Source organism: Oryzias melastigma, linkage group LG17 (genome assembly GCF_002922805.2).
Source record: "Oryzias melastigma strain HK-1 linkage group LG17, ASM292280v2, whole genome shotgun sequence".
Lineage (NCBI taxonomy): Eukaryota > Metazoa > Chordata > Actinopteri > Beloniformes > Adrianichthyidae > Oryzias > Oryzias melastigma.
The window spans coordinates 2735757-2757482 of NC_050528.1; the positions used below are offsets into that span (position 1 = coordinate 2735757).

The following is a 21726-nucleotide window of genomic DNA, read 5'->3' on the forward strand; positions in this document are numbered from 1 at the left end:
CCCGCCAGCATCCTGCGTCGCGCTCTGGACAAGATCGCCGAGATCAAGTCTCTGCAGGAGGAGCGGCGGATCGGTGCGTGCAGCCATCCCCCGTTCTTCTGTCTGCTCCGGTTTCTAAGGAACTCCGTCTTTTCCAGCCGCCAAGTCTGCGCGGGTTCAGAGTGACAACGACCCCCCCAGGAAGACGATGCGGCGCGGCGTGCTGATGACGCTCCTGCAGCAGTCCGCCATGACGCTGCCGCTGTGGATCGGGAAGCCGGGAGAGAGGTGTCCAGAACACAGAGACGGCTTCCATTGGGTTCTGCTGCATCACTAACGTGTCTGCCCCCCCGGCCCCTGCAGCCCCCCTCCCCTGTGCGGCGCCATCCCGGCCAGCAGCGACTACGTGGCCAAGCAGGGCGACAAGGTGGCGGCGCGGGTGAAGGTGGTGGACGGGGACGAGCAGTGGATCCTGGCGGAGGTGGTCAGCTACAGCCACTCCACCAACAAGTGAGGCGCACGGCGGACGCATGCACGCACACGCGTGCACGTGTGGGCTCTGACTCGTGTCCTCTGCTGCAGGTACGAGGTGGACGACATCGACGAGGAGGGCAAAGAGTGAGTTCTGTCTGGTTCCGGCGTCTGGTCGGGTTCTAGAGCAGCTCTCTGAGTGTTGTGTGTGGAACCGTCAGGAGGCACACGCTGAGCCGGCGCCGGATCATCCCCCTCCCTCAGTGGAAGGCCAACCCGGAGACGGACCCCGAGGCCCTGTTCAGCAAGGACCAGCTGGTTCTGGCTCTGTACCCGCAGACCACCTGCTTCTACCGCGCGCTGATCCACACGCCGCCTCACCGGGTGAGCCACGCCCCCCAGGCATCAAACCCCACCTCCTCTGTGGTGCAATGTCAGACCAGAACCAGAACTCTGTTGGTTCTGTGTCAGAAGAGCTCCTCCAGCTTTGGGTCAGAGAAAAACACCTCAGAGTGAAGCATCATCCCGTAAAGATTCTTTAGTGTTCACAGCATGTGTGTGACTCCGCCCCCTTACGGTTAGTCTCTCAAAAGAGAGGCGGGGCCTAAACACCAGCGTCTCCGTGCACCGTACAGGTACGTAACCTGACTGTCCTGCTGTGTTTGTGTGCAGCCTCAGGACGACTACTCCGTCCTGTTCGAGGACACGTCGTACGCCGACGGTTACTCTCCGCCGCTCAACGTGGCGCAGCGCTACGTGGTCGCCTGCAAGGAGAACAAGAAGAAATGAGCGCCGCCCGCCAGCCTGCCTGCAGACTTCTCTGATCCTGCTTCTGTGGAGGGACAGCCTAAACCAAACCTGGTTTCCAGCGCCACCTGTGCTCCATGAGAGGAACTGCTGCTGGTTTTTGTTCAGTTCAAACTCAGAACCTCTAAAGTGGTTCTTCCTGAGTCTCATTTACATGCATCTTTTCTACTGTAAAAATTAAGGGCAAAATTCTTCATTAACCCTAAAAAGCACAAAAACAGTCAGAAAAAGTACTTAAAAAAACAAATCAAAGTGAGACTCCTCAACAAAACAAAACGTGGTTCAATTCATCAGCTAGAAAAAAGAGGTTGAACCGTGCTGTCGTTTTTAAAAACAAAACATCAAGTTAAATAAAAATATTTGACTTTTTAAAATGATTGGTATTGAGTTTTAATTTGTTTTTGTACATTTTACTGTTTGACTCCATAATAAATGCTTTTACTTTTTAATCTTGTCGCATTTTATACCCCTAAAAAACACTTAAAATCAAACAAGAATGAGACAAACCGGATATAAGATTTTAACATTTGATGTAAGATTTGCTTTATCAAACAATGAAGTGTTTATTCTCTGATATCCGCTAAATCCTCTAAAATCCGAGGGTGCGTGAAGGCAACAGAGAGGCGCGAAAAGAACCATGGCGGAAACGGTGAGTGGCGCCTTTCCTCCGTGTTTTGCGGGCTGAAGCCGTCCACGGGCGGCGGAGGTCTCGGCTCACAGGTGCCGGCGTGTGTTTGAGTGGGAGGACTACAAGTTCCAGGTGAACATTGGGGACTCGGAGCCTCAGAATTCCCGGATTTCTTTAGGTTTTGGATCAGGCAGGTCCTTTCACAATAAGAGTCTGCGGGTAGCTAACATGGAAACACCGAGTTACTGTTTATTCTTGAGGAAAACTTTCTATGTTGTTTCGGTTTAAAACCATTATAATTAAATGGTGACTTTCAGGCTTGTGACAAAAGGCTCGAATAGCGAGTTTTATGATTATGTATTAATTATATTTTGTAAACATTCTGATCGAACTTTTTCCACTTTCAGTCCTCGTTTCTGAAACAGTCTTTGAGTTTGACGAAGCTTTTAAGATTCTGAATGAAGGTTTTTCATCTTTAAGTATATTTTTTAAACCTTTTTTTATACGAATAGACAAAAATCGATGAAAAAATCACGAAGCTCCGTTAACCCGAGCGCTTCCGGGTTCCTGTCACGTGGTTTTCTTCTACCTGTCATAACAGATGTTTCAGTTTACATCTAATTGAAAACTTTTCAACTTTAAATTGTTACTTTTAGCTGCTGCTCTTCAAAGCTGAAGATTCTTTTGTAAATGAAGTTCCTTGTTTACTCTGACAGATTTAAACGGATTAAAGTCTGTTTGCTAACAGTTCATTATGACAGATCAGATTTTATTTGTGACAGTTTTAAATTAAATGAATGTGCATGTGAGAGGTTATTTAAACGTTGTTTATTTGTAAACAAATTCAAGTATGTCTGTATTTTGTCCCTTCTGCTTCTCCGTACGGACTCGTTTGGCCGTCCCCTTGGCTCCGCCTCCCTCTCAGGTTTTTGACAGCGACGTTCAGCAGATGAAGCCGCCCCCCAAACGGCGGCGGATCCTCGACCCGTCTGCCATCACGCCGGTCCCCATCTACTCCAACAAGGTAAGCGGGCGACCCGCCGCGTCCCAGACGCTGTGATTCGCCTTCCTGACCACAGCGGCCATGTTTGTTGTCGCTCAGGTGAGCAGCGGCTTGCAGCTAAAGCCAACGACCTCTCTGTTCAACGAGAATGAAAACGCAGGTAAGATTAGAGGAGGCGGAGCTTCCAGCAGCAGACTCTGTTCCTCCTGACGTTCTGTCTCCCTGCAGACGATGCTGACGACTGTCTGTGGGCGGAGTTTTCCTGTAAGGAGCCAGCCGAGGTCGTCTGTTTGAGCGACTCGGAGGAGGAGTTTGGACCCCACCTGGCAGAACCGAGAGAGGAGTGTGTGTAAGAACCAGACGTGCTTTGATCCACCTGAGAGCCGCCGGAGTTCCTCTGGGTTCTGTGTTGGGCCTCCTCTTCTTTGAAGAGCCGGTTCAGGCTGGAGTTTGTTTCCTTCTTTCCTCGTCATGTTTGATCCTCTGTGATCACTCGATCAGTAATCAGATATAGTTTGGATCAGATTTCATTTAGATCCACTTTGAAATCCAGAACCAGAATTTGGGATGCAAACCGAGTCTTGCAGGATGCGGTTCTGATCAAACACTTTTGCATTACAGAGAAACGCCGCACTGCCCGTCGCCCCCCCCAGAGAGTCCCGTCCAGAAACAGTCCAGGAAGGTCCGGCAGAAGACCAGGTGAGTAGTTTGGGTTTCATGGTTCCGTCTGCAGGCAGAATGAAAGAGATAATCTGGGATTTAGTTGTAGTTTTTGGACAGAAGCGATCTTTTATTTGAATAAATAAGGCAGAGAACGAACGTCAATCTGACGATTGTAATGCAGCAGCAGTGCAGCCACTGTGGGGGGCGGAGCTAACCGGAGCTGTCTGCCATTAGAAATTCAATAACGAGGAAACCCACCATCATTTCCTTTTGGGATGGGGTCCGGCACACAATTCCCCAATAAGAAGCACTGAAATTGTCAAAACTTGTGGAAACTCTGCGGTTCACCGTGAAAGTCCCGCCCACCGGGAGGAGTTCAGAGTGGACAGACACGCCCCCACCTGTGTAGATTCCAGCCGACCTGAACTCCTGCTGGATCAAACCTCTCCAAAAAAAACATTTGTTTTTAACAAACAGTAAAGAAAATTCAAGAGTAAAAAAATGAAAAAAGTCAGTTGTTGAAGTGAGAAATTCTTATTTTATGCTGCCCGGAGTGACTTTAGCCGGGATTGTTTTGTATTTTCATTCAGAATCATGTTGATTAGTTTGTTGACAAGTTTGATTCTTGCTGTTTTTATAAAATTACACCTAGAAGTGTCATTCTATGTCATAAAAACAATTTGATAATAATTTTTGGGGTTTCCACAGCAAAATGAATCCAATTTTCCTGATGGAATTTTCAGTTTTTGCATAATTTTCTGTCTAGTGTGTGAATGGAACATAGAAAAATGACTAAATAAAGGAAGAGTCACATGGGAGACGTGCTGATTATAATGAGACCAAATAAGCAGCAGGAAGTCTTTCAAGCTGAGAATACAGAAGATTCAAATATAGACAAAAACTACGGTTTAGACCTTTAAAGAGTTAAAAATAAACCATTTAAATGTACAATCTTGTGTTGATTTCATATTATGATTATTTGCAGATAATTAGTGGCTGGCACATACTTTAACTAAAAAAAGGGAATTGACTCTTTTTGATTGATTAGAGGTTCTAGTATTCACATGTACAAAAACTACAAAATAAAATTGACATGCGCACAACTGTGAATCAGTTTAAAATAGGGGTGTAACGGATCACAAAACTCACGGTTCGGATCGTGTCACGGTTTTAGGGTCACGGTTCGGATCATTTTTCGGATCAGTTGAATATTAAAAAAAAAAATAAATACGACAACAACGATATGAAAGCTAATTTTTGGAAATGCTTCAAATCATATATTCAGTATCAATATAAAGTACTTCCTACACACAATATTTATATATGCAACATTAAAACGTTTGCTCATTGACACCTATTTATTAAAACAGAATATCTTTAGAGTTTGAACACAAACAAAATACTAAAACATGTAGTTTCTGACTACATTTGCATGTCTTGTGACCAAATCTACACAAACTGAGAGAAAATAATGCTTTAAAATAGACAGCTGCTTCTCCAAACTCTGAGATTCTTTGAATCCAGAAATGTAAACGTGTACTGATGCTTTTATTCAGGTCTTAACATTAAATAAACCTGATATCTATCCATCCGCGTCAAGTTGAGTAAAGTTTGTGACGGAAGCTGCAGGGTTTTTCCTGGCTTAAAATAAGGTGGTGGTGTCTCGTGGGGACTTCAGATTTGTATACCTTAACAAGTTTATTTTACTATTATTGTGGTTATTTCATAAACGTTATTGAACATTCTTTCAATTTACATATTTTACTATTATTAGATCACCTCATTATAAAACATAAATGGCTCAATGTAACTAATTGAGCCATTAGTTAACTAATGTAATGTAACTAATTGAGCCACTAACAAACCGTATATTGATACACAATAAAACAACTAATTATTCTAGTTTGAAGCTCCATACAAAAGCCTCAGGCAAATGTTTTAACAAAACCCTCAAATTCATCACTTCCAACTCTTACAACTAACTGGATGCCCCCCACTCCCACCCCTCTGTCCGTTTACGAGCATGCGCACTCTCTCCTTTCCCCTTTCCACGCGGCAATAGACAAGACTGTCTCCTTTTTCTTTTTTCATGGAGGTTCTCCTCTAAATCAGGTGTTTAAACTCCTGATTTTAAAGCGTGTCTTCTCTCCCTCCAACTCTGTGGGTCTGACGGTCATAAACAGCGCATCTGTGGAAGTAAAGTCCAGTCGGACCGAACCATTTTCAATTTAGAGGAGGGGAGTCAACAGACGATGTTTCCAAAACAAAATATTTAAGTATTGTTACGTTGACATTAAAATCAAAATATTTGCGAATATATATTGGTTATTGGTTTACTGAAATAATTGTTTCTGTTGTATCATTTTGTCATCATTCGGGTCTCCGTGGACTCTCTCTCAGTCTGGGCTCCTAGAATCAGCCACATCCCCCCTTTTCCAGGAGCTGGTGGCGGCCGACACCAAATTCTCTATGCAGGAAAAGCTCTGAAAGCTCCGCCCACACGCAGCGGGAGATTCAGGAACAGACTTTAAGAAATAACCGTGAAGCTGTTACTTCAGCGCTGGTCAAAACAAAGAGGATTTACAGGAATTTGACAGAATTTCATTGATGTGAACGGACAATGATTAAAATTATGAGAGCCCAAGGTGTGTGCGCTCGCTGGGGGTGGGGGTCGGAGTGGTCCGCGGTACACACGTGTCCGAACCGTGTCCCGAACCGTGGCTTCTGATCCGTACGGATCACGGATCATCCGTGGTCCGTTACACCCCTAGTTTAAAACTAACGCCACACAATTTTTAAAGACTTGTGTAGTTAGTTTGGAACTGCTGTCATTTAAAGTTGTGTGTGTGTAATCTGTGTGGTCTTTGTGTTTTTTAATGTCTTTAAAGTTGAACTCAGACGAACGTTCAGGCGGAAAAACTCTGAACTCACAAAAGGAGTTCAGTCCAAACAGGACCGGAGCTCCGAGTTTCTCTTTAGATCCGTCTGCAGTAAAGCTTTGGAAGACAGAGACGTTAAGGCGGAGTCACGTGATGATGTCATCGATGATGCCGTTTCAAACTTCAGAGTGACAGGTCGCTTCATTCGACCTCCACCAGTTCACTGTAAATGACCCCCTCCCCCACAGTGAGATCAACCGGCGGCTGCAGGCGGCGAGCTCCATCCTCTCTCCAAAGTCCGGCCCCTCGCTGTCCTCCTGCACCCCCCCGCCTGTGGAGGAGGACGATGACATCATCATTCTGGAGGCCCCCGGCGCTCGGCGGCGGCCCGCCTCCTCCAGCCCGGCCTGCAGGATGTCCCTGAAGGTCCGCTGCAGGACGGAGATCCACAGGGTCCCAGTTCTGCCGGTAGGTTCCAGCAGAACCGTCGACGGGTCGGCCTGCACTTCGCTGCAGAACCCTGTTTGTCATTTCAGTCGACGCCGTTAGGGGAGGTGCTGGGCCAGCTGTCCGTCATCCTAAAGGTCCCGCCCTCCCAGCTGCTGCTGCTCAGGGAGGAGGAGGAGCTTTCGCCACAGCTTACGGTGGACGAGCTCCGCCTCGGCATCGCTGACATCATCGGTGAGTCACACGACCTCTGTGGCCTTTCGATTTCCTCCTGGTCACTGTTTGGTGTCCCGGTCCTCAGACTGCGTCGTCATGGCGACAGAGGAGCAGAGCAGCAGCATCACGGTGCGGCTGCAGAGCAGAGACCGCGGATCTTCACAGAGCTTCTCCGTCCTCAGAGTTGGTTCCTGCTGGTTTTTCCTCCGTCCTGGTTCCGATCCGATTGAACCCAAACCAACCTTTCCCGTCCTCCCTGCAGGACGCTCCGCTGGCCTCCATCTTCTCCCAGTACCTGTCCGGCGTGGAGGCCGCCGCTCGCTCCAAGGCCAGATTCCAGTTCGACGGGACGCGGGTGACGGGCGAGCAGACGGCGGCGCAGCTGGACATGGAGGACGGAGACATCGTGGAAGTCTGGATCTGAGCTCCTGAGCTCCTCCGGTCGAGTCACTTTAGGTCTGAAGGTTCAGACGATTCCTTCAGCAGAAACTCAAACAGCTTTTTAAAGTTGTGGACTGTAAAGATCGTTTAAATATTTGTCTGCACTCAAACTGCTGCTCATCAGCTCCTTTTGTTCACTTTTAGTGATAATAAAAAAGCGACTGAAACGTTTGTGTTCACTTTCTGGAGCCACTGCAGTTCACCTGGAAACCACCAGGGGTCTGGTTGCACTGATTCAGGTGAACTCTGAAGTGAAGCGGCTCCGTGGTGTCGCTAACAGAAACGCGTCTGTCAAAACCTGAGGATTGATGGAACATCCTATTGGGGGGGGGGGGGGGTCTTGCAGCTTAGAAAAGTAATTAGTTTGGATCCACTGACTGTACACAGAGAACTGGACTGAGTGAACCCGCCCCCTGGCGTTCCACACAGGAAGTTCCCTTTTTTTTTACTGACAAAAGTTGAAGTTTACATTACATGAAGCAGTTGTACAAAATGTTCAACAAGTTTCTACTTAAATAGTTACATATAAAATGTGAATAACAATATATATTAAAGAGTACACAACAAATAAAAAAACAAGAATAAAATGAAATACGACAAACGGATACACTGACCTGAGCACTAAACTGGCATATCGATACTCTGAAGTTTCATAGCATGTTTATTTACCGTTTACAGATGAAAAGGATAAGTTCTTTATGAAATGTGAACGGTTTGGTCGTCATGAATCAACGTTTGTGTTTATTACCCAGAACAGGAAGTTCCCTAAATCCCAAAGAGTTCTATGTGAATAATCAGCTGTTATCAGTCATTCTATTAAACATAATTAAACATTCTTTTTTTAACATCCTCTTTTTTAATATATATTTTTACAAACTGACCAATGAAATGCTTCAGTAAAAGTAGGCGGAGCTTCGTCCACATTTCAAACGGGGACAGATTTGGTGTCGCCTGCTTTCAAGTGGAAGGGGTGTGTCCTCTGAACAAGCTCACTCCTGATTGGTGGGAGTGGTTGCCATGGAAACCATGACTTATAGTCCATTCACAGCAGACTCAGTAGGCGTGGCAAGTTTCATAGATTTCATGTCGTATTTGGTTTTCTTTATGATCAAAGTTCTGAGGAATATTGGAAGTGATGTGATTGAGCTGCTTTTATCATCATGTCGACGTTTAGTTTCAATTCGCTCCGTTAGTCTGTACTTGAGTCCAGGATGATACTTGATGGATACTGAAACTAAGAAGCAGTTTTTGTGTAAATGTGGTGACGGTTTATTCACATCAAACCAGGTTCTCCTTTTACCCGGTTCTGTAGCAACTGTGTGTAAAAGTTTTTGTAAAAAATCACTTAAACATCAGTGTCATCAGCAAACAGTTTGAACTTCAGTCCTGTGATATTATAAATGTTATTGATAACATGATGAAGGCCCAGAACTGAACCCTGTGGAACCAAAGTCCAGACATCCAGACTGTTGGCCTCCCACAGGTTTCAGTTGTCACGGTAACTTGATGATCCGGCCCTGATCCAGATAATTCCTGATTTTTAGCCAAAACCTGGAGATTGTTTGGATCCCATTTAAAGGGATCTAAAGTTTGAGTTTAAAAGTTTGTTTCTGAGACAAACTGTTGATTACTGTCCAGAAAATCCTTCAGTCGTTTCTCCCTGATGTTTTCTGGACTATTGTAATCGGAGGAGAAGTGAAACCGTCTATAGTTTGATGTTTGTCTCCAGTTTAGTGGATTTCATCGTTGTGAGGAATCGACCGCTGATTTCCTGTAAATGTGTTCATGTCTAGAATGACAGTTTCTTCTGTTTCCTCCATCACAGTTGGGGAAGTCCGAGTCTCTCCAGCCGTCCGTCTGCTGATCCAGGAAGAAGAAACATGTCCACGAGTCCGCTCAAAGAATGTGCAGCAGTGTTTCAATGCCGGACGGTCTGGCTCTGGATGTTATTCAGCGGTTCCTACAGCGCTCCTCCGTAGTTTCTGCTGCTTCTGCGAAATATTTGAACCCAAAAATCCAAACTTTCTTCCTAGTTGATCTTGTTTCTGTTCCATCCGCTGATCTTTATTGGGATCATTTTACATCTAACACTGAATGGAGAAAAGTCTGATCTCTACCACGTCAAACAAAGTCAACGAAATCTCATTCCAACAAATCCACAGATTTGATCCCAAAAGTATTACTATCTAAATCTAAGTTTAAAGTAGAGTTAAATATCAGCTGTACGTTCTACCAGAAACAACCTGAAACATCCTGAAACATCCTGTCATTCATGTTGGTCCTGTGATTAAGTACAAATTCTGGAAAAACATTTATCTCTGAATCTATTTTTAATGATTTTTATAAAGACAGAATGTTTGGTTTTCATAATTTTGAACACAAAGATGATGGTTTCTTTTTCATGTGTTTTTATTCATGGCTAAATTTCATATTCAATACAGTAAATTTGCTAATAAAAAACGTTAAATGTTTCTTACTAAACCTGGAAAAAGAGCAATACCTAAAATTAATTTCTGCTTCAAAAATACAAAAGCTGAAAACAGTATTACCAGTATTTATGGATTTTTTTTACATTTTAATAAAACACATTTTGTCTTTATCTTTTTGATTCAGTTAGTCTTTATTTACAGTTTACAGCACATAAATAAAATTATGTTATTTAGTTTTTGTTTTCAACAGTTACACATTTCAAAACCATTTATAACTGTGACTTTTATTTAGAATTCTGTTATCTTCTTGTATTTTTTCACTGTGTCTTTAAAATGTTTAATTAAAAATAAATAAATAAATGAAACAGCTGCAGAAAGTGACTTTAGTTAAACTTTAGCTTTGATCTCCTGAAACTTGACCAAACCATCAGAACTCTGTTTGTTTGTAACTGTTTATCGTTCTAGATTCTAAAACAGACTCAACCTGGAGAAGCTTCAGAAGCTGTTACATGTCCAGACATGAACTCTGATCATTTCTCCACAGATTCCTGTGAATTTCACTTTTATTTCAGGGTAAATTTCCATCGACGCGGAGACCGGCCGGTCACGTGATGAAGTCAGTCACGTGAGGGGCGGAGCCGCAGCGTCGTCATGGTGTCATGGCGGTGAAGCAGCTTCGTTTCTGAAGAGTTTCTCCGGACGGTAATTAACGGTGTTCTAACAGCAACAAAAGAAGAAGAAAAAAACCGCGCGCCCCCCAAACCGGAAGCCGTTTCCATGGCAACGCAGTGAGCAGCGGCTCCGGGCGGGTTCGAACCGGAGCAGCAGCGGCGGTCCCGACTCATCTGCAGGTAAACAACAGCCGTGATGATGAGGAACCGGGGGAGGCTTTCGGTCCTACCGACCGGCTGATCGGGACCCGCGTGACAAAGGTCACCGCGGGTCAGGCCTGTCCGAGCCGCGGGAATCATCCACGTCCATAGAGGGGTTCCCAAAGGAATTCTGGGATCGGTTAATTGACGTGAATCCCGGATTGATCCAGATCCAAAACCTGAAGAGGGTCAAGATTCTGGATGTGAAACCACATCTGGTCTCTGCTGTGACAGTTTGTTTGTTTTGATTTTATTTCCTTGATTTTGTTTTGTTGTTTTTGTGTCGTTTTGTAGTTTGTGTTTCATTCCTGATCCTTTTCAGGAAGTGTGATTCTGATGGTTCCTGTCATGTGACCACAGACTGTTTCATGTTTGAACGTTGGACTGGTTCCGTTAGGCTCCGCCTCCTCCTCAGGTCTGTGGTCATGTGTGGTCACTTCTGTCCAGACGGTCCGTCTCTCTTCTCCTTTCTGCTTCCTCCTCCTGGGAGTCAGTGGATCTTCTCGTTCTGTTCACTTAGAATTCCAGACTCAGTTTTCTAGCGTCAGATTTCCTGAATCCGTTTTCCTGACTCTATTCTACTTTGATCTACTTTCCAGGATCCACATTCTACAGCTGTCTTAAAGCTGTTTTCTGGATTTGTTCTTTTTTTTTTCACTGATTTCCAGTATTTGTTTCCTGAATCATTTTTTTTCCAGAATCCGTTTTCCTAACTCCGTTTTTCCAGTATTCCTTCCCGGATCATTCCCGGGACTCTTCCCTGCTGTTGCTGATGGTTTTCCTGAAGCCGTTCTAATCTCGTTGCAGTCTTTAACTCCTTCATGTCCTTAGAGTCTTGTTTGGATTTGGCTTTTTAAAATAAAAGCCCTGCTGTTGTTCATGGCAGGTCTTTTACTCTGAAAAGAACAGGAAGTGGCGGTTTCGAGGGAGGAGCCACTTCAGCTGCAGATGATTCAATTGAGTTTTATGTATTTATTTGGCCCAATATCACAAACAATTGTCTGGCAACGCTGATGAGCTCTCTCTGCTGGCCCCGCCCCTTTGCAGCGGTCATGTCTCTGACGGAGCAGACGTCGGACTCGGCGCCGCTCTTCTCCTCCGACAGCGAGGCGGACGGTCCGGATGAGCGTTCCAGACCGGCGACAGAGCCGGAGGCGCCGGCCAGCGGCGTGTCGGCGATGCGGGCGCGGCTCACCGTCTTCATCCTCTGCTACATCAACCTGCTGAACTACATGGACCGCTTCACCGTGGCGGGTAGGACCGGCCGCCGCCATGGCGCCGTCACAGGAAGCTGGCGTGTCCGTGATTCCTGTGCCGTGTCTCCGTAGGTGTCCTTCCCGAAATCGAGAACTTCTTCGGGATCGACGATGGAAAGTCGGGTTTGCTGCAAACAGGTCAGAGGTCCGAGCGGCGCCCCGGGCTCGTGCGGGTTCTGGCCCCACTTTCTGACCCGGTTCTCTTGGTCTCCGACAGTTTTCATCTGCAGCTACATGTTCCTGGCGCCCTGCTTCGGGTACCTGGGCGACAGGTACAACAGGAAGTACCTCATGAGCGTCGGGATCTGCTTCTGGTCCGTGGTGACGCTCGCCAGCTCCTACACCCCCAAGGAGGTGAGTGAAGCGGCGTGGACTCTGTGATGTCATCAGCACCAGAGTCAGGTGATCCGGGCCGGACTCTGAAGCGTTGGTGTCCCTTTGTTCTGCAGCATTTCTGGGCCCTGCTGCTGACCCGCGGGCTGGTGGGGGTCGGGGAGGCCAGCTACTCCACCATCGCCCCCACCATCATCGCTGACCTGTACGTGAAGGAGAAGAGGACCAACATGCTGTCCTTGTTTTACTTCGCCATCCCGGTGGGCAGGTAGCCCCTCCCCTCACGCTCCCTTCTCTGACTCCGCCCCCCCTCTGTCAGCCTGACCCCCCTCTGTTCTCGCTGCAGCGGTCTGGGCTACATCGTGGGTTCTCAGGTCAGCAGTGCGGTGAAGAACTGGCACTGGGCTCTGCGGGTGAGTCCAGCGGGTCTGACCCGCATTCCTGAACCCGTTTTCTTCAGTTGTCTTTGTCCAGATTTCTGGAGTTTTTTAAATTTTGTTTTCTGATTTGCTGAATCGGTTTTCCAGGATCAGTTTTCCAGGATCAGTTTTCCAGGATCAGTTTTCCAGGATCAGTTTTCCCATCCACCGGATGGTTTTACCTGTGTTCCTCAGTGGCTCCGCCTCTCTGTCGCAGGTGACGCCGGGGCTGGGGGGCGTGGCCGTGCTGCTGCTGCTGTTCGTGGTCCAGGAGCCGAAGCGAGGAGCGGTGGAGGCGCGAGCCGAGGAGCAGCTGCACCGGACCGGCTGGCTGACGGACCTGCGGGCCCTCCTCAGGAAGTAGGAGGCGTCTGGGTCGGAACCGAACCGCAGTCGCGGCTGAAGCTGACGGGCGTTTCTCTCTGCAGCCGCAGTTTCGTGCTGTCCACGTTCGGCTTCACGGCGGTGGCGTTCGTGACGGGCTCGCTGGCGCTCTGGGCCCCCACCTTCCTGTTCAGAGCGGCCGTCTTCACGGGGGAGAAGGCGCCCTGCTCCGAGGCGCACTGCTCCTCCTCGGATAGTCTCATCTTTGGGATCATCACGTGTGTCACTGGCGTGCTGGGCGTGGCCAGCGGTGTGCAGGTGAGCCGGCTGCTGAGGACCAAGACGGCCCGCGCCGACCCTCTGGTCTGCGCCTCTGGTCTGCTGCTGTCGGCGCCGTTCCTCTACCTCGCCATCGTCTTTGCTCAGTCCAGCACCATCGCCACTTATGTGAGTGTTTCTGGTTCCGCCCCCTTTCTTTAAGCCCCGCCCTCACTTCACTGAGAGGACGTCTTTGTCCGCAGGTCTTCATCTTCTTCGGGGAAACCTTCCTCTCCATGAACTGGGCCATCGTGGCCGACATTCTGCTGGTAAGAACCGCCGCTTCCTGTTCTGAGTCCAGAACCGCCTGACGGCTTCAAACCCGCCTCTGCTCCTCTGACCCGCAGTACGTGGTCGTCCCGACACGCCGCTCCACGGCCGAGGCGCTGCAGATCGTCATCTCACACCTGCTGGGAGACGCAGGAAGTCCGTACCTGATAGGAGTGGTGGGTTCACACTTCCTGTGGCGCCGAGTGCAGCCGTGACATCATCGTGACATCATTGTGACATCATCGTGACATCACAGCACCCAGGACACAAAAAACAAAAGAGACATTTTTAAATATCAAGAATTTATTTAAAAAATATATTTAGTTTTTAGTTGTTTAAAGATTTAAGACTTTTTAAGTGAGACAATCATTTTCCTTCAAAGCTTCAGCAGGAACGTCCTGTAAACTCCTCCCCTTGTTCCTCATGCTCCTCCCCCTCAGGTGTCGGACTCCATGCGGAGGACGGACTCCTTCCTCTGGCAGTTCCGCTCCCTGCAGCTCTCCTTGTTGCTATGCTCCTTCGTGGCGGTGGTGGGCGGAGCCTTCTTCCTGGCCACAGCCCTCTTCATCGAAGAAGATCGTAACCGAGCGGAGAACTACGCCCCCACAGGTGAGACGGCGTCCCCGCTGCCGTGACCCGGAAGCTCCAGGTCCATAAAGCTTTGATTCTGGTCTCCAGATGACGGGCCCATCGTGGTGCCGAAGAGCGGCCGCTCCACCCGCGTGCCGGTGTCCAGCGTCCTGATCTGACCCTGGAGTCGTCACCGTGGAAACGACAACGCTAACTTTTTACGGGTTTTATGAACTTTTCCTCGCCTCTGGGCGCCGTTTGTCTGCGGCCTGCAGGCGGCGCTTTGGCCAGAGACGGAGCTGATCTGTGATCAGGAGGGAGGCGGAGCTTCCGCTGTACCTGCAGGAGTTTGTAGTGAAGGTGTTTGAACCCTCGGACGTTTTCATCAACGCTTTCATTCAGCAGCAGTTTTCTGTAGAACTTCAGGACCGCTGGACTCCTCCGGTCCTGAACCGCTGGACTCTTCCGGTCCGGGACCGCTGGACTCCTCCGGTCCGGGACCGCTGGACCCCTCCGGTCCGGGACCGCTGGACTCCTCCGGTCCAGAACCGCTGGACTCTTCCGGTCCGGAACCGCTGGACTCCTCCGGTCCAGAACGCCGTCAATAATCCAGATAATAATTCTGAAGCGGTCCTAAACCTCAGTTAATCTCATTCCTGAAGGTTCTGGATGCAGAACTTCAGGAAGTGTTGTGTTTTTAAAAACATTGTTTTATTTCATTTAATAAGTTCTTTATCTTTTTAAAACAATAAAAAATGTTTGTAATCTAATCTTCTGCAGCTCGTCTGAACTTTTGTTTTTAGAGTATGGAGTCTGTGTTCAAACAAACAAACAAAAAGACAAAAAAAACATACAAACAAAGAAAACACAAAAACAGACACTCAAACTGAATTCCAGACTGAAGCCTCGTCACAGTCCCGTTTCCATAACAACCAAACCGATGTCTTCATCATCTTCACCGCTGATCTTAGATCGTCGTCTTCACCAGGAATCCGTCCGTTTCTTTTGTTCAGACGTTTCCGTCAGCAGAAACTGCTTCTTCAGAGTCGGATCAGAACCGGCTGAAGCAGCAGCTCTGCAGAGCCGCTTGAGTTCCAACAGTCGGTTGGAAACGGCGCCTCAGCTGTTTGCAGACGCAGCTGGATTGATGGGGTTTGCTGACAGGAAGCTGCAGACGAGCGCTGCCTGTCAGATTCTTATCGGCCGACTCGCAGCCTCATCGGTTCTGACTCCTGTGAAGTGGGGAGTTATTCAAGCATTTGGACCAGAACCACCCAACCCGTCGTGATCCCAATGACCTTCAGCTGTGACCTCTGATGACCTCTGAGGCCATCTCCGGGGAAGCTCGTGATGAATAGGAACCGTCTGGGAGACACAGCCCCGCCCCCACGCAGTCAAGCTCCACCCACTCTCACAGAGCAGAACTTTGACCAGAACCTGAGCCTGAAAATCAGTTCCTGTCAGAGGACGGATCAATGTGACAGTTTAACACACAGACCTACATTTCCCATGATTCATCTGGAAGGAAAAGGAGGGTTCATGTCTGGATCCCTGTGGGACTCCACTGGTTCTGTTCTGATAAGTTCTGCTTAAATAAAGTGTGAAGGTGAAGGCCCGGAGAACTGGGTCGTCTCATTCAGCTGCAGAAACGGCGTCCTCAGAGGGGGCGGAGCTTTAGAAGTCTGGTCTGGTTTCTATTGTCCAGATGGTTTTCTCCTTGGTGCTGGGCTGGTTCAGGACCCGGTCTCCATCTGGGCCTGACTGGATCCTCTGCTGAGCGGTTCTGGTTGGGGGGCCCCGCCCCCCTCCTCGGTGTGGTTTCCTGTTTGTAGGTGGGAGGATGTAGAGACGGTTGCAGCAGCGTTCTCACAGCGCTGCAGCTTCTTCACAGCCGCCGTCTCGGCTCCGCCTCCTGATTGGTGCAGCAGTCCCCCTTCACATTTCCAGCAGCAGAGTGTCGGCGGGCAGTTTGATCGGCCCACACACAGCAGCACCGCCTGGTGAGTCACACCTGAACCCTGGTGCCCATCAGCAGCTCTCTGAGGGGGCGGAGCCTGGATGACAGCGCAAGCCGCGAAGACGAAGACATCCTGAGACATGGTGGCCTCGCCGTGAGGAGCGCGTGTGAAGACCTGCAGGCCGAGCATCCCTCCGTCCTCTCCCGGTTCCCCCCGCCCCTCAGGTGAGCCGCCGTCCTCACAGGTGAGAAGTCGTCCTCACAGGTGAGCTTTCCTAAAGACCTCAGAACTTCAGCTGCTGGACCACGAGGCGGTTCTGGAGCTGAAGAGAAAGGTCCAGAAAGAATCCCCTTTTCTGATCCAGAACTCAACAGAACAGACGAGTTCTGGGCTTTTATTTTGAAGAACAAACGTGTTTTTAACAGAACCAGAGACTGAAGTCCAGAACCAGCAACAGAACGAGATCAGATCCACTTCCTGGAGATCTGACAGATTCAGACCGAAGCTTCTTTCAGCGGAACGGATCCTGAATTAAATTAGTTCAAAAACATTTTAGAATCCAAACTCTGTTTAGTTTGGTTTTTCCAGTGAATCAAACTTCAGTTTTCTAAAAGTTCAGAGTGTTTCCGTTCATAAAGGAAGGATCCACAAACGCTGAGAAAGCTGCTTTTTGAGTTCAGATGAAACCAGGTCTGAACGCAGGAAACATGGCGGCTACCGCCACCGCCGCAGGTGCTGCTGCTGAAACCGGAGGAAGGAAGCACCTGAAGAACGAGCAGGAGGCCTCGTCTGTCAGAGAGAAGTCCGCATGTTTGCAGATGATGATGTGACCTTTTAGAACCAGGACTGAACTCTACCACTCTGAGAACTTCTCGTCTGAGCTCGAAGATCCCTGACCGACTGAGGTTCTGTTCGGATTCGAGGTTCTGCTCTGACCCGACTGCTTCACGAGGTTCACCAGCAGGAAGTCGCTGCCTGGTTTGTCCTCTGAAGTCTCTGAGGTTCTGCTGTGGGTCCACTTCTGTCCTGCGATCCAAACCCAAACTTAAATTTGGTTCTGAGATCCAGATCAGAGCTGGACCCCCCCCCCGCCCCCCGTTTTGATTTTCTTAATGACCTTTTCTCTTCTGAACCTGTTGGTTCTTCACGGCTTGGGTCGGGTGGACCAGAACCGTTCACATTTTTTGTTTTTATCAACTGTGATCATCTCTAACAGCTCTTCCTGTAGTTTGGACTCGGTTCTGGACGTGCTGTCAGAGTTCAGGTGGATCTGAGGCTTTGCTCGGTCAGATCAGTATAGGGTCTTTCTGACCCACTCAGAACCGCTGAAACAGGTCTTTGACGTGAATGCAGTTCTGAGCGGAGGTTCTGAATCAGCAGAGGGACGGAGTCGTCAGAACGTTCTGGGTCGCAGTGAAGATCGGGTTTAGCGTGAGATCGGAGCCGGTTAGACTGCAGGAAGGAGCAGCTGCTCCAGCTCAGATCAGCCGCAGCATCTGCCTCCTTCCTGTCACGATGCTCTGCACAAGATAACGACGGTTGGAGGCGTGACCCGTACGACGCCGCGGGCTTACGGCGCCGCGACTGAAGGGTTCTGGCTGCTGAACATCTGAGCCACAAACAAGAACACTGAGAGAAGACCTTCTCTGTCTCTGGACTCCTGGGAACAGAAAGGAAGCAGAGCGTTGTCTTTCTGGTGGGTGGACTCAGAACCTGCTCAGTTCTGGTTCTGGACTCTAGAAAAATCTGACTCAGGTGAAGCTGACAGCAGGTACTGGTCCGATGAGCATCCGACTGGGACGTTTGTCAACTGTTCCTCTGCTGAAGTAGTTCAGAAAGGAGTGGTTCTGGTTCTGGTTCTTGCTTTGGTTCTGGTCATGGTCATGGTTCTGGGTATTTGGTTCTTACTCTGTTTCTGGTTTTGGTTCTGGCTCTGTTTCTGGTTCTGGTTCTTACTCTGGTTCTGGTTGATCTTTTAAAAACATGGACATGTGAGTTTTCTTGGCTGAGAAGCTGGAAAGCTCCAGTCTTCGAGAAGCAGACCGACCGCTATTATGGGCCGTCTAATGTGTGGAGGCGGAGCCAAGCCTGACGACTTCCTGCGGATCTGCACCACAAACTCAAATCTAGATCACACTTCCTGCTTCGTTTTGGAGCCACGAGGAGGAGTCAGACTCTGAGAACCGGGACCCCCCACCACCGACGGACAGAAAGATCAAAGGCTCTGTAGATTCTAGTGTTCCCGGTTCTTGGTTTAGCCCGTTTGGTTTGGGTTTGACCCGCTTCAGCCCTGCTGTGGATGTGGTCTCTGAGGTTTTGACCATCACCTGCTTTGACCTCTGACCTCCTCAGGTGAACCATGGAGGTCTCCTGGTTCCTCCTCCTGGTGTCGGCCGCCGTCTTAGCCGCCATCTTCCTGCTCCTGGTTGTCTGTGTGGACTGCTCAAACCAAGACCCCATGGGTGAGAGGAAGCCCCGCCTCCTGCGGCCGCGTGTGGTTAGAGGCCGCTCTCTGCGGCGCTCACAGCTGATGTCCGACTCGGGTTTGTGGTTTGAGATCTGACGGTTTTCTGTTCTCCTGCAGCTCACATCCGCCAGGGGTCAGCCTCAGAGGAGGACGTGTCGTAAGTACCGCCACCTCTGGGGCGTCTGAACGCCCACCTGACCTGTCTGACCCCTTCTGACCCGTCTGAACGCTCACCTGACCCGTCTGACCCGTCTGACCCTTCTGACCCCATTTGACACCTTCTTACCCCGTTTGACCCGTTCGACCTAGTCTGACCCCGTTTGACCCGTATAACCAGTCTGACCCGTTTGACCCGTTTGACCTAGCCTGACCCCGTTTGACCCGTTTGACCTAGTCTGACCCCGTTTGACCCGTCTGACCCGTCTGACCCGTCTGACCCCGTCTGACCCGTCTAAACGCCCACCTGACCTGTCTGACCTTTTTGACTCCTTTTGACCCCGTCTGACCCTGACTGACCCGTCTGACCCGTATAACCAGTATGACCCCGTCTGACCCGTTTGACCTAGTCTGACCCCGTTTGACCCGTTTGACCTAGTCTGACCCGTCCCTCTCTCTCTCTTCTCCCAGGAACTCAGGATTCGTCATCATCCACCCACGTAAGTGTCGCTCAGCGCCGTTCGGCGCCGGGAGCAGAACCCTGACTGTGTTCTTCTTCTCTGATCCCAGGATCCACGCTGCCGTTTCTGGGTGGAAACCCCGCCCACCCCTCGTCCGTCATGCTGTCTCCGTAGTGAGTTTCATGTTTACCTGACAAACAGCAGCTGGAAGGTCCTTCAGAACCGCAGAGTTCTGGATCGCCTTTTTCAAGAGTTACAGTTCAGGGGGAAAATCTTTAGTGGGGGGGTATGTGGGCGGGGCTCCATCTCTTCCAGATTTCATTGGTCATCAGGTGTCTAGAAGGTGCCAGCGTGTTTTTCACGTCGACTGATGAGGTTCTAAGAGTTCTTCGGAACTTTCTCTGCTCTTTTGGACCCGTCTGGTTCTGGAAGTCTGAAGGTTTTTTCTGCTTTCAGCCCGAATGCTGATGAGGTTGGATTGCGGCCCACCACCCCGACAGAAACCGGTGAGTTTTTTGTTGTTCTGCTGTTGGAGCCGTAACCCGGACTAACCCCCTCCCCCTGGTCCCCCCCCGCAGAGAGCAACCCCAGCTACGAGAACTCAGGTAAGGCCCGTGAGCGCGGCATGCCCGGACCGGGACCGCAGCGGAATCTCACGTCTGTGGTTTCCCGCAGGAACGCCTCCGGGGCGGCCAGAGAGCGACCCCGAAGAGACCGGATACATGTAGGCTCCGCCCCCTGCTGCAGCGGCTGCTGCGCTCTGCAGACGCTGACTGTCGTCTTCTTGTCTCGCAGAATCGTGTTGCCAGAAAACGACCCAGAAAAAAGCCGCGCCTCCATGCCCTGCTCAGGTGAGCACACCTGTGGCGTCTGTTCTGGACTGGAACCCTGAGACTCCGCCTTCTGTTGATGAAGACTTTTCTGGACGTTTTGGAGAAAACCAAATTCTCAAAGTTTGATTTCTTTGTTTCTTTCTCGTGACGACGTAAAGACGGGCAGAACTCCTCCTCCTCCTCCTCAGATAATCTACACGAGTACGTGAACGTAGGTAAGTCCTCCACGCCGCTCATCATCTCTAGTGGCACTGATGCTTGATTGGTCCATGGCTATGGCTCCGCCTCCTTTTACCGACCTATTGATGCAGATAAACGTGATGTCATCAGGTGACACTCAGCTGGACGTGAGCAAAGAAAAAGATGCTGGGGGGGTCAGCTGACCCAGCTGCTGGTCAGAGGAGGGTTATGATGTGGGCGGAGCTACTTTGACTGACTTTGTGTTTCCTCAGAGTCCCCTGGGTCTGGCAACTACCTGAACGTGGTTCCAAGTCCAAACAACGCAAGTGAGTCACATGACCGGGGGCACTTCCTGTGAGGGAGGGGCGGGGTCTCCAAAAATCCGTTTTTCTGTTTGATGTTTTATGTCATTCATATTTTTAAAAACAAACATTTTAAATGTTTTAGGGAGGTTAATAAGCGTTCAGATCCTCGAGCTGCTGTCTGCAGACTTTCATCTGTAGCTAAAACTAAAGAAGCTTCAGTTAATAAAAGTCACCACGGTTACCATGGTTACGCCAAAGAACTTTTCATGAGTCACATCAGTGGAAGAAGCTAATGAGCCCCGCCTCCTGCTGCAGGATCGACCCCTGAGCCGTCGTGTCCGAGCTTCAGCGACGATGACGACGACGACGATGACGACGATAGTAACTACGTGAACCAGCCTCCGGTAGGCTCCGCCCTCCACCATGAGTGACGCTGTTCTGTGGAGCTGCAGATCTCACCATGTCGCTCCTTTCAGATCCACCACAGCTAGCCCGGTGCATGCTGGGAGACCCCCCCACGGAAACAGGCCTTGACTGACATGACTGACTCCTCCCCCAAAACAAATCCCAGAGATATTTCAGAATAAAAGATTGAATGAATGCACTTATGGTAAAAGAAAATGTTTTGATTGAAATGATTTGTTTTACTCGATTGTTAAAAAAACAAAATTCTGCAAATTTAAAATCTGAATAGATTTCAGAAGAAAGTTGAAATGATTTAGAGTTTTCAGAACTTGAACCTGAAAACGTTCCTGTTCCTAAGAAGTTTCTAGTGTTCCTGGTTGGCTCCCATAGCTATCCCATAATAATCCTCCTTCACTGTGATACAGCAGCAGTTGTCTCTGCAGCCTCCGTCCTGGTCCGGTCCGGTCCACGCTCCGTCTGCCGCTCGACCGTCCTGGATCTCCTCTGGGGGGTCAGGAAGGTCCGAGCATCTCGTGTTTAAGCTTCACTTTACTGACGACTCCTGAGAATGTCTGTGTGTGGTTACCATGGTTACTGCTGCCATGGAGACCCATTCCAATAAACGAGAAAACCTGA

At 49.2% G+C, this 21726-nt stretch overlaps 4 protein-coding genes and 1 long non-coding RNA gene across 11 annotated transcripts in view; 4 read left to right on the top strand and 1 right to left on the bottom strand.

The window, feature by feature from the left end:
• Positions 1–1706, top strand: part of sgf29 (SAGA complex associated factor 29) — a 4911-nt gene extending 3205 nt beyond the window's left edge. For both annotated transcript variants that reach the window (XM_024262201.2, XM_036216154.1), the window contains exons 5-10: positions 9–73; positions 138–267; positions 343–489; positions 562–597; positions 672–834; positions 1123–1706. In XM_024262201.2, coding sequence (XP_024117969.1) covers positions 9–73; positions 138–267; positions 343–489; positions 562–597; positions 672–834; positions 1123–1239 — 658 coding nt within the window. In that variant the 3' untranslated portion in view covers positions 1240–1706. The remainder of the gene's footprint in view (positions 1–8; positions 74–137; positions 268–342; positions 490–561; positions 598–671; positions 835–1122) is intronic.
• A 73-nt stretch (positions 1707–1779) lies between these two features.
• Positions 1780–7705, top strand: LOC112139411 (nuclear factor of activated T cells 2 interacting protein). 4 transcript variants are annotated; one of them, XM_024262197.2, is made up of 9 exons: positions 1780–1906; positions 2811–2909; positions 2988–3048; positions 3117–3237; positions 3510–3587; positions 6679–6898; positions 6967–7111; positions 7179–7276; positions 7356–7705. In XM_024262197.2, exons 1-9 carry the CDS (start codon positions 1895–1897, stop codon positions 7515–7517), a joined length of 996 nt encoding a protein of 331 aa, XP_024117965.1. In that variant the 5' UTR covers positions 1780–1894; the 3' UTR covers positions 7518–7705. The 4 variants fall into 4 exon arrangements, with proteins under 4 accessions (XP_024117965.1, XP_024117966.1, XP_024117968.1 ...); XM_024262198.1 differs by having other exon boundaries at positions 1882–2017; XM_024262200.2 differs by lacking the exon at positions 1780–1906 and adding an exon at positions 2052–2075.
• Positions 2772–8184, bottom strand: LOC118599882. Its single transcript, XR_004949425.1, has 2 exons — positions 8149–8184; positions 2772–3615 (listed from the first exon to the last, which is right to left on the bottom strand). It is a non-coding gene; the product is annotated as an uncharacterized LOC118599882 (long non-coding RNA).
• A 2365-nt stretch (positions 8185–10549) lies between these two features.
• spns1 (spinster homolog 1 (Drosophila)) lies at positions 10550–15095 on the top strand. Of its 2 annotated transcripts, XM_024262203.2 has the most exons (12): positions 10550–10814; positions 11883–12089; positions 12164–12229; positions 12309–12445; positions 12541–12692; positions 12771–12837; positions 13061–13203; positions 13272–13614; positions 13689–13754; positions 13833–13931; positions 14196–14364; positions 14434–15095. In XM_024262203.2, exons 2-12 carry the CDS (start codon positions 11888–11890, stop codon positions 14502–14504), a joined length of 1515 nt encoding a protein of 504 aa, XP_024117971.1. In that variant the 5' UTR covers positions 10550–10814; positions 11883–11887; the 3' UTR covers positions 14505–15095. The 2 variants fall into 2 exon arrangements, with proteins under 2 accessions (XP_024117971.1, XP_036072046.1); XM_036216153.1 differs by lacking the exon at positions 10550–10814 and having other exon boundaries at positions 11290–12089.
• A 155-nt stretch (positions 15096–15250) lies between these two features.
• On the top strand, positions 15251–21726 carry LOC112139416 (transcription initiation factor TFIID subunit 9). 2 transcript variants are annotated; one of them, XM_024262205.2, is made up of 13 exons: positions 15251–16527; positions 18636–18745; positions 18868–18907; positions 19378–19406; positions 19477–19540; positions 19824–19873; positions 19946–19972; positions 20043–20091; positions 20163–20218; positions 20359–20415; positions 20653–20706; positions 21001–21089; positions 21162–21726. In XM_024262205.2, the coding sequence occupies exons 2-13, from the start codon at positions 18643–18645 to the stop codon at positions 21174–21176; spliced, it is 633 nt and encodes a 210-aa protein (XP_024117973.1). In that variant the 5' UTR covers positions 15251–16527; positions 18636–18642; the 3' UTR covers positions 21177–21726. The 2 variants fall into 2 exon arrangements, with proteins under 2 accessions (XP_024117973.1, XP_024117972.1); XM_024262204.2 differs by having other exon boundaries at positions 15251–16507.

Bases quoted from the DNA above. Each gene is read 5' to 3' on its own strand.
- LOC112139411 (XM_024262197.2), top strand. The intron at 3,588-6,678 runs GTGAGTAGTTTG...CCTCCCCCACAG, and splicing joins AAGGTCCGGCAGAAGACCAG to TGAGATCAACCGGCGGCTGC. The intron at 6,899-6,966 runs GTAGGTTCCAGC...TTGTCATTTCAG, and splicing joins ACAGGGTCCCAGTTCTGCCG to TCGACGCCGTTAGGGGAGGT.
- spns1 (XM_036216153.1), top strand. From the start codon at position 11,849: ATGAGCTCTCTCTGCTGGCCCCGCCCCTTTGCAGCGGTCATGTCTCTG. The intron at 12,446-12,540 runs GTGAGTGAAGCG...TTTGTTCTGCAG, and splicing joins GCTCCTACACCCCCAAGGAG to CATTTCTGGGCCCTGCTGCT. The intron at 12,693-12,770 runs GTAGCCCCTCCC...TTCTCGCTGCAG, and splicing joins TTCGCCATCCCGGTGGGCAG to CGGTCTGGGCTACATCGTGG.
- LOC112139416 (XM_024262205.2), top strand. From the start codon at position 18,643: ATGGAGGTCTCCTGGTTCCTCCTCCTGGTGTCGGCCGCCGTCTTAGCC. The intron at 18,746-18,867 runs GTGAGAGGAAGC...GTTCTCCTGCAG, and splicing joins CTCAAACCAAGACCCCATGG to CTCACATCCGCCAGGGGTCA. The intron at 19,874-19,945 runs GTGAGTTTTTTG...CCCCCCCCGCAG, and splicing joins CACCACCCCGACAGAAACCG to AGAGCAACCCCAGCTACGAG.